Source organism: Quercus lobata, chromosome 9 (genome assembly GCF_001633185.2).
Source record: "Quercus lobata isolate SW786 chromosome 9, ValleyOak3.0 Primary Assembly, whole genome shotgun sequence".
Lineage (NCBI taxonomy): Eukaryota > Viridiplantae > Streptophyta > Magnoliopsida > Fagales > Fagaceae > Quercus > Quercus lobata.
In genome coordinates, this window is record NC_044912.1 from 45,675,961 (window position 1) to 45,686,751 (window position 10,791).

At 42.9% G+C, this 10,791-nt stretch overlaps 1 protein-coding gene across 1 annotated transcript; it reads left to right on the forward strand.

Annotated features, from left to right (window-relative positions):
* The first annotated feature begins 6,523 nt into the window (after window positions 1-6,523).
* LOC115960279 (F-box/LRR-repeat protein 12) lies at window positions 6,524-9,859 on the forward strand. The gene is made up of 2 exons (XM_031079077.1): window positions 6,524-6,837; window positions 8,245-9,859. Exon 2 carries the CDS (start codon window positions 8,462-8,464, stop codon window positions 9,635-9,637), a length of 1,176 nt encoding a protein of 391 aa, XP_030934937.1. The 5' UTR covers window positions 6,524-6,837; window positions 8,245-8,461; the 3' UTR covers window positions 9,638-9,859.
* Window positions 9,860-10,791: the final 932 nt, after the last annotated feature.

Here is a 10,791-nt window from a genome sequence, read left to right on the forward strand (position 1 = left end):
GGACCACAAATTGTACAAACGCTCATATTCCGGGCCATATTTTTTGTGCGTCCACCCTGAGGCATCAGAACTGCTGCTCGAAGAGCTGCATGAAGGGATCTGTGGGAGCCACACAGGAGGAAGATCTCTGTCACACCGAGCCATTACCCAGGGATACTGGTGGCCGGGGATGCAAAAGGAAGCCCTGGAGTATGTTAAAAAGTGCGACCAGTGCCAAAGGTTCGCCCCGAATATTCATCAACCCGGCGGGACCCTCAACCCTATGTCTAGTCCGTGGCCGTTCGCCTAGTGGGGCCTGGATATCGTAGGACCCTTCCCAAAGGCAGCAGGAAATAAGAGATACTACAAGTCGGCACAGATTACTTCACCAAGTGGGTCAAAGCCGAGCCTCTGGCCAACATCAGAGACGTGGATGCTAAGAAATTCATCTGGAGAAACATTGTCACACGATTCGGAGTCCCTCGCACCCTCATCTCAGACAATGGACTCTAGTTTGACAGCAAGACCTTCAGAAGATACTGCTGCAAGTTGGGGATCACTAACAGATACTCAACCCCAGCCTATCCTCAGGGAAACGGGCAAGCCGAGGCTGTCAACAAGGTCATCGTCAACGAACTTAAGAAGAGACTGGATGACGTCAAAGGAAGATGGGTGGAAGAGCTGCCGCACGTCTTATAGACCTATCAGACTACACCACAGCGATCGACAGGGGAGACGCCTTTTGCCATGACCTATGGGGCCGAGGCCATTATCCTTATAAAGGCAAACTTCCCGACTCTAAGGATGAGTTCATTCACCTCGGATAGTAACGACGAGCTACTGGGGAAGAACCTAGATCTGATCGACGAACGAAGAGAAAAGGCAATGGTCCAATTGGCCTATTACCACCAGAAGCTCAAACAGGGATATGATGCCAACGTGAAGCTTAGACCACTAGCATCAGGGGACTTAGTGCTGAGGAAAGTTGTGGGTGTTGCAAGAAACTCATCATGGGGAAAGCTCGGGCCCAACTGGGAAGGACCATACCAGATTACTTCAGTCGCGGGGATAGGAGCATACTACCTAGAAAATTTAGATGAAAATGTTGTACCCCGTCCATGGAATGTAAATAACCTGAGAAGGTATTACTATTAATAAAAGCACTTGTCCGGTTCAGATTTTAAGTCCATCTTGATTACACGTCTCGCACTCCAAGAAAATTTAAGTGTTAGACAGAACTAAGGCCTTGCATGATCCTCGAACTCAAGCTTATGGGGAAACTAGTCACTCCAAGAAAATTTAAGTGTTAGACAGAACCAAGGCCTTGCATGGTCCTCGGACTCAAGCCTATGGGGAAACTAGTCACTCCAAGAAAATTTAAGTGCTAGACAGAACTAAGGCCTTGCATGGTCCTCGAACTCAAGCCTATGGGGAAACTAGTCACTCCAAGAAAATTTAAGTGCTAGACAGAACCAAGGCCTTGCATGGTCCTCGGACTCAAGTCTATGGGGAAACTAGTCACTCCAAGAAAATTTAAGTGCTAGACAAAACCAAGGCCTTGCATGGTCCTCGGACTCAAGCCTATGGGGAAACTAGTCATTCCAAGAAAATTTAAATGCTAAACAAAACCAAGGCCTTACATGGTCCTCAGACTCAAGCCTATGGGGAAACTAGTCACTCCAAGAAAATCCAAGTGCTGGACAGAACCGAGGTCTTGCATGGTCCTCGAACTCAAACCTATGGGGAAACTAGCTACTTCAAGATTTGTAAAAGCTGTGGATACGGCCTAAGCGTACGCTCAGCACCCCGAATTATTCACTTAGCACCCTAGAGATATGGGAAGACACAAACTAAGCGTCCCCTTGATACCGGTAAGGCAATATTGAGGGATTTAACTTCAAATATATTATGTGCACAACCATTCACACCCGTTAGGATAATTAATTCGCAAGCCACGAGATTTTGCAGTAATAGTAATATCGGTAAAGGCAATAGACACATGATTCAAAAGGGAAAAGAAGAAAGGAGTTTCATATATATATATATAGTCGAAAAATTCAATTACAAACAAATTCCAAGACTCCTAAAACAAAAGCAAATTAACTAAAAACTAAGCTGAAAAGAAAACCAACACAAAAGGTGGCCGGAGTCTTTACTTCTTCAACTTTATTTTAGCCCCTTCCTTGGGAAGCTGAGCAGGATTGGCCTCGAGACCTTGGGAGATATCCCCTTCCTTGGGAAGCTGAGCAAGATTGGCCTCGGGGCCCTGAGTGACATCAGCCGGGGAAATGGACTGGAGGGGCTTAATCAAGAGAGGTGGCTCCTTGGCTTGAGGGTCCTGAGCACTGACTATGGATCCAGCAACCTCCTAGGGCGCTTTAGGGGTAGAACTCACACCCGTTTCTATCACCTTAGGAAGCTCGCCCCCCTTGGCTGGTTTGTTAGCGGGGGACACGATCAAGGCAACCTCAGCCTCCCCCGGAGCACTCACCGTCTCAGAGTTGGTCTCACGAATGGTCGGAGGATAGTACACTTTCTCCATCTTCCACAAATCAGACGAAGCCTCCACCCCAGCTTGTTTAAGAGCTTCATTCCAGACTTGGAAGCAATAAAGCCGGCATACCCTAGGGATTTGAGCCTTAAGGACGGCCTGGGTATCAGCCACCCCCACGTCATAGGCCTCCTCCTCAGTTTTGTCCTTGGAGGTCTCGGCCTCCGTCTTGGCAAATTCAACCTCCGTTTTAGCCCTTAGAGCTTCATCTCTAGCCTACTCTGCAACGCCCTTAGCCATCTCTGCCTCGGACGACTTCTTCTTTAAATCGTCAATCTGCTCATTTGCAATCCTCAGCTGGTCTTTAGCTTCAAGTAGGCGCTTCGTCTAGGTCTCGGCCTACTTTTGGGCACCAGCCAAGACTGTTTCAGCGCTGTCCCTTAGCCTGGTCATGTCCTTCAGATCCTCCCTGGCCTTAGTGAGGTCAGCCTTGGAGTTCTTAAGGGTGTGAGCAACGTCCAGACGCTTATCACGTTCGGTCTCCAAGGACCGGCTCTGCTCCTTAGCCTCATCCTCCAGCCTATAAGTGGCCTGGACGGCCTGCCAATCGAAACAAACACACTATGAATGGGAAATTGAGGAACAAAAATTGACGGAGTCACAAGTATCAAAAGCCTTACCATGGCCAAATACCTCTTTATGTTGAGGAAGACCTCCTACCTCTTCGTATTCTTCAGCTCTTTCATGTCAGTGGGAAGGAGCAGGGTCCTCTCCAACGCGTCGGTCACGTAAGCTCCTTCGCCGCCTCAAAAGTCCCTTAGGGAGGCATTTTCCATTAATTGCTCCCCATGGAGCATTGGGGCAGAGAGCCAAGCCTCGGGCGCAGACCGAGCACCGATCTCCTTGCCTTGGCCTTAAGGCCCAATCTTTAGCTGCTTTTGAGCTCATGGGGCTTCGCCCTCCTCGTGAGGCGTGTGAGACTTCCCCTCATCCATCGACTCTTTGCCCTTAGAACTCCTCTTCCTCTTTGAGTCGGTAGGCTCAGGTCGAGGAGGTAAAGTTGATTAGGGGGAAGCAAGGTGTTTGGGCCGGGGAGACGGCGTCCGTAAACTAGCAAGGGAAGACCTGATTTGAACATGTTGAGGCTGTGGCGGAGGAGTTGGGGGTTTGGACTGCGACTTTCCTGGTGCCTCCTTCCCCAGCTGGTCCTCAATTAGGTCGAGCAGGCTTGTCTAGGGTTTCCTTTTAAGACCCATCTCCGCCTGAGAGGATGTCCCCGCTAACTAGAAATCCGCCTCGGAAAAGTCGGGGTCACCCAAGTCACCAACGGGATCCGCGGATAAACTAGCCTGGTCAAACGCACCGAATCCTTCTTCGAGCAAACCTAAATCACTCTCGGCTTCCGCTGCTTGGTGGGATGAAGAAGAGCCTGCCAACGGGATACCCTCCGGAACAGGAGACCCCTCATGAATTAGAAACCCGTGCTCAACTACAGTGATTCTCTGAAGCCTGGGATCATTTGCTCTGACCACGTACTTCGGATCGGCGAATGATCTCTGAATAGGATCGTACCCCAAGATCTTGTGAGCGGCCCTGACTTGGTTGTCCGCCTCGTTTACAAAAACTGCCGCCCTGAGAATAGTTTCCAAATCTTCCTTGTTGATCAGATGGAAGTGCCGCTGAAAGGCGTGCGGATCTGCAAAAAGAAGGCATGTTTATATCAGTAACCAAACCGTGCAAAACGTGATGGCAAAACAAAAAGGGGGTCATCCCTTTCCCATTCTAGATACCCCACCTGGCTCCCCTTCCACCGTGGGGCAAGGAAAGCCATCGTGCCACTCTCCAGACACGATGAGGAAGTCCTTGTTTAACCCTTTGCTGGACTCGGGGAGGCACTGAATAAGTTGAACCTTATCGTCCCTCGTCTTCAAATAGTAAGACTTGCCTTTCAGGAGTTGGAGGTTGTAGCACTAGTTCACGTCGTGATGGGTTAACCTTAGCCCCATTTTCTCGTTTAAGGCGTCCACACAACCCAGGATCCTAAACACGTTAGCAGCACACTGGGTGGGGGCTAATCGGAAGTGCCTAAGATAATCCCTCATCACTGGCCCCATGGGGATCCTCACGCCCCCTCTATAAAGGCAAGTATGGGGATCACCACCTCACCCGTTCTTCTCCTAAAGTGCCACTCCCCTTCCTCACAGTACCTCAGACCCACATTGGAGGGTATCTTATAATCGACGATGAATTTTTCCATCATCTCTTCGGTCTCAACCAACTTTTTAAATTTACCCATCTCCAGAAACTGCCAAAGAGACTCAGGGGATGATGAAAGAAGGAGAGGAGTAAGAGAAAGATAAACTTAGAAGAGGGAAAGCACAAGTTGAAGAGCAAAGAAAACTTACAGAAATGAGGAAAAGCTCCTCAAGCAGGCTCTTTATGCTGAAAAGGAACTTGAGTTTGGCTGGAAGTTTGACTGAACTCAGGACATATGCGCAAGAACTCTTTAGTGTAAAGGTAAAAAGACGAGTCCGTTTAAATGGGAATTTATACCTCCCATTAAAAAATAACTGTGCGGGTTTTCCCACCCATAAAGGTGAGGAAATCTCAACCGTCAAAATCACCATCACACCATTGAACATGGGGAGCACGGAGCCGCCAGCATTCATTGAAGACACGATTCATATACCAAGGCGCCATGAACGTGTCTCGGGCATATGAAAAGACTCTAGCCTTAATGAAGGACAGGACGTGACAAGCCATGACGGAAGCCTGATGTTACCAAAACCCTCCTTTCCGTCTGAGGATCTGGATAGCAGGATTTTGAGGGGCTATTGTGGGGCCAGAGAACTTGGCGACCCCGACCCACTTTATGCTGGGCCTAAGGCCCACGCCGAGAAAAGAAATGTCCGAGGACATGCAATGAAAATCCAAATGGTCTAGAGATGTTGCCGAGGACGATTCTGTCCTCGACATTCCAGACTCTAGTAGGGAAGAACGGTACGCCATCAAAGGCAGCCTCCTAGAGCGTTCCCCGAAGAAAGGACGAGTACAGTAGGACGTGCACGGGGGAATGGTGTAGGAGCAGCTTAAGGAAAAACTGTCACCTTCGCATTTAATGTGCCCAACTAACGTCCTGGCAGCATTAATGATGAAAGGACCCCTGAACAATATAGCCTTGGTTGCCGCAACTCACAGAGAGTTTGGGAAGGTGGCTGATGGACGAGCACTCGAGTAATGACCTGCACAATCAACAGATAGAGGGTCAAGATCGACTGGAAAGAAATATATAATGGGAGAGACCCCCCAAGAATGGGAGATCGCGAAAAAGGGGCAGGAAGAGTGAAAAATGAGAAAATTGCAGCAGTCCGCATGGTCTTGAAGAACCACGGGAACCTAGTACTGATAAGTAAAAGAAGAAGAACATCAAACTCCCCAGACGAAACATCCGGGGACAACATTTCAAACTTGAACCCATTTCCTCATTGGTCCGCCCACACCCAACTATGTAAAGTGATTGTGGTTTAGACAAACACCTAGTTCTTAGGTCCACTCTCTAAAAATTCATTGTATTGGACCAGTTGGGCTTGAGAACTTTCATCCAATAGGAAGAGCGCTCAAAACCAACACCCTACTTAATATATTTTAAAAATATATTAAATATATGGGTGAGTTGGGACGGGTCGGGTTTGATGGGTTTGGAATTTTATGACCCAAACCCGACCCAAACCCGACCCAAACCCAACCCGACCTGCTATAAAAAATAAAAAAAAATGTTGTAACCCAACCCAACTCACCAAACCTAAAAAACCAACCAAATCCAGTAGATTGGGTGGGGTCGAATCGGTTTTGACGGGTTGGCTACACCCCTACCCTTGATATTTTTATTATTGGAAAATATAGCAATTATGACTTATTTTAATGAAAATTATTAAAACCTTTAAAAAAAATTAGAAGGAAGAAAAAAATATAAGAGCGCCGTGCCCGCGTGTTTAGAGGCCATCCTTTTGGTAATGGATAACACCAAAAGTGGTAATGGATAACACTAATGGATAATACCAAAAGTGGTAATGGATAACACCAAGAGTGGATCGCTTGCATTACTCAACCAATTAAGCTTTCGAGTGGCCAGTGTCCTATTGGTAATGGATAACACCAAAAGTGGGCGAAGAAAATTACATATACACGGCTTTGCATTGCAAAATAATAATATCTGCCAACACAGGAAAAGAATTTCCCGCAACGCCTTATCTAGTACAAACTATCCATTGGTTATCTTTATTCTTATCATATGGGATTAACAAACTTGCTCTGATCCTCACCTCAGCATCTACCAAGTTAAGACTTCTAAGTTCTCTTACACCCAGGTAAACCAACAACAAACAACTAGAATCTTTCTTGTTTATTTCATGATCGCTCGGAAGTAATCTTATCTTCTCCTTGTTTTCTGTATTTTGTTGGTCCCATCTTATGAATTTTTGAAGTTCATCCATTTTTTTGACGACTTTAAGGTATCTATGATTTTTTTTTTTTTGAGAACCCATTTGATATTGAATCCTTACTGTGATTGATTTTGGGTGGACAATTATTAAAGTGAATTCCTTTGCAAATAATATTATTATTAATGAGGAACCTGTCAATATCTTCCATGATGACTGGTTGTTTTGTTTGGAATGAGGATTTTAGTAGTATGGAGAAAGATGCTATTAGTAATACTGTCCAGGAAAAGATTTTAGTTTTAAATTTCATCAAATATCAGCTGAAGTTGTTGTCTTTGTCTTGGGGATAACTACCTATACAACTGAGCTAATGGCTGTTTTGTCATGTGGAAGTGAAGTAAAGGTTTTAAGGTTATAGACTGATAGGTATTTATTGCTTAATTGGTGCCTAGATGGGTAGAGAAGTACCATGGGTTATTAAGACTTGGATGTTTGTAATAGAAGGGTTATAGGTCTGATACGGGAAAGAGAAGGTGATTTTCTGACGTTATGAACTGTAATGGATTGTGGATTTTGTAGCTTGACGGCTATGATTTTTTGATAGGGGAAAGGATTTTGTTTGATAAGAATGGATTTTAGGATTTAAAGAAGTGGATTATCAGGTCTGGCTTAAATTCGAATCACTCATAAGTGTGCAGAAAGTGAAACTTTTATTGTGCAAGACTTAATAACTGAAATGTCCAAACAACTAGTACCATGTATGTTTAACCATAGACTTCTTAGCTTGCATGAGGCTCTTGATTATCACAAGGCCCAAAGCCTTAGTTTTTGAATTGCAATTGTTTTTATGATAAGTTAATTTCATACTTGAACCCAAGACTCAAACCTTTACTCCATTCTTATGATGGAAGGAAATGCCATTTGAGCCCAATCTCATTGATAGTTTTGGAAATCCAATGGCAGTAGTTCTTTTCTAATCATGCCATGGTTACTGCATCAAGCAGTTATAAAATTTCTCAAAAGCAACAAAGCAAGAAAGGTTCCTTTTAAATGTTGACAAATATTAAATTGCATAGTTAAGTAGGCCAGCATTCAAACCTTTCAATGCATTATGATTTTCTATTTATATTCTTTTTTTTTCAAGCGATAAGTATTATGTTGTAGATTGTGGTTCCCTGAGATTTGTTGTCATGTAGAAAATTATTTTATCCCTTCTCTATCCTTTGCAGTTGTGGGTCCTGTGGATACCCTCTAAATTTTACATCTTCTAACTGAAAATACATAAATTAAGGATTTCTGTTCTCCATATCATTTGATCTCAGTTGATTTACTCAGGTTGACAAGGTGAACTGTTTCCCTGTGGGCTCATTACTATTCAAAGTAAACTCCTCAGCCGTAAAAGTGGAGTTCATATAGGCCATGTATATGAGATGCACCTGCTCTTCTTATCTTCAACTTGCCCAGCTCATCTATCTCAGCTTATGAAAAGTTCAGCATAAAGGTTGAAGCTCTATAGACACCTGAAGAGTGCTAAGAGGGTTAACAACTTGAAATGGAAGGCCCTTCTAGAGATAGTATTTCCTTCATCCTTAATCTGCCTGACGATTGCCTCTTTTTAATTTTCCAATGGCTTGATTGTAGCTGTGATCGTGAATCGTTTGGTTTAACATGCCGTCGCTGGCTCAATATACAAAATTTAAGTCGCCGGTCCTTGCAATTCCAGTGTTCATTCACCAATTTCACCCAACTCATCCGCTCCTCGTTATCCCAAACCGTTCCTATTAACTCATTCCATCTAGACAGGCTGTTCGCCCGTTTTCAATATTTACAGTCTTTGTCCCTCTCTGGTTGCACACAACTGCTTGATTTAGACTTGAGACAGTTGGAACACTGTGGTTCAAATTTGCGTACTCTTTTTCTGGATTGTTGTCTTGGAATCACCGATCGTGGACTGTTTCTCGTTGGTACTTTCTGTCCTTTGCTTACAGTTATTAGCCTTTACCGATGCAATATCACTGATACTGGGTTAGAAAGTTTGGCTAATGCTTGCTCAGCTTTAAAGGATGTGAATCTATCATACTGTGCATATATTTCTGACCATGGACTAAAGGCTGTTACTCAAGGATGCCGTCAGCTTCGGGTGGTTAGGATTTCTTCTTCTTGGGAAGTAAGTGGTATTGGCTTCAAAGGGTGTTCATCAACCTTAGCTTATATAGAAGCAGATTGTTGTAACCTTGAACCGGAGGGTATAATGGGGATTGTCAGTGGACGTGGGCTAGAGTATTTGAATATTTCTGGTGTAAGCTGTAGGATTAAAGGAGGTGATTTGGCACCAATTGGAACAGGTTTTGCCACAAGTCTCAAATTCCTTAATCTTCGCATGTGCAGAGCTGTTGGCGATGAGTCTATTATGGCAATTTCAAAGGGGTGTCCTTTACTTCAAGAGTGGAACTTAGCATTGTGCCATGGGGTGACGATAACTGGGTGGGAGGCAATTGCACTCAACTGCCATAATTTGGAGAAACTTCATGTGAACCGGTGTCGTAATCTATGTGATGATGGTTTGCTGGCTCTTAAAGATGGGTGTACCCGGCTCTCTGTCTTGTACATACATGGGTGTCGTCGGATCACTACCACTGCAATAGAGTTATTCAAATGTTATAGAAGTAATGTCACTATAAAGGGAGAAGAAATCATATGCATTGGTCCTAAATTGGCATTTAGATAGTAGTAATGGGTGAAATTGAAAACATCATTGTACTGCCAAACTTTACATGACAAACAAGGGTTGAATTCTGTTTAAAGATTTGTGGTCTGTACAGGTGAACAAAAGCTACTTATGTTTTTTAAGGTGTTTGGAGGATACCTTGTATATTGTCTCCTATATGTTTTCATCAATAAAATGCACAGGCTTTATAGTGTGGATGCCTGCTGAAGCTGATTCTTCTAAGTTATCATTGTTAAATGTGAGGAAGGGATAGAGAATAAAAGAGAATTAGTAGTTTGGATTTTATATTTATTTTACTATTAAGTTATCATTGTTGAATTTAAGCAGTTGATTTTGGGTTGGATCCTGTACAGATTTCATTTTGGAATATTTAAGACCTGTTTCTCTGCTGTCAATTTTATGTTCTGTCCAAGTTAACTCTATTATGTCTAATAGTTTGGATTTTATTTTAATTTTTGCAAAATCAGTTGGTAGGAACAAATTGGTAAATTGGCTCTATTTTAATAAAGGTGGTAATAAACATGATTTTGTTTTTTTTTTTTTTTTTTTTTTTTTTTTTTTTTTAATTCGAAATTTAAAATAGTACAAATAACTTTTTTTTTTTTTTTTTTTGAGAAGAAAGTACTAATAACTTCTTATTTTTTTCAACAGTTTCTTATCAATTACCACCACCAAAGTTGAAATTTAAAAAGTCTCCCAACACATACGTAGCATATGTGATATATATTTTTGGGTAGAATACTAATGATAGAATGGCATATGTGATTTTGCTTTGCGATTAAGCAATTCTTAAGAGTAAAGTTATTTGATAGGTGCATTCTGAAAAAAAAGTTATTCGATAGGTGGGTTTCCAAGAATTGGCTACTTAAACAAAATAATCCATATGTATATTTCTTACGAATCTGTTACTATCTTTTTGGTTAAGAAAGCCTAAATTAAAAATTAAAAAACTATGCCTGCAAAAAAACAATTGAAAAACTATGAATTAATAAAACATTTTTTGATTTGCTAGTTTAATAAATGCACCCAAAAGTTTCTCAAAAAAAAATAAAATAAATGCACCCAAAATTATAGCGTATTTACACTTTGGGATATAAACTTGCCATCAATCATATTATAGATAAATTTACTAAACTGTCCTCTCTTGTTATCCT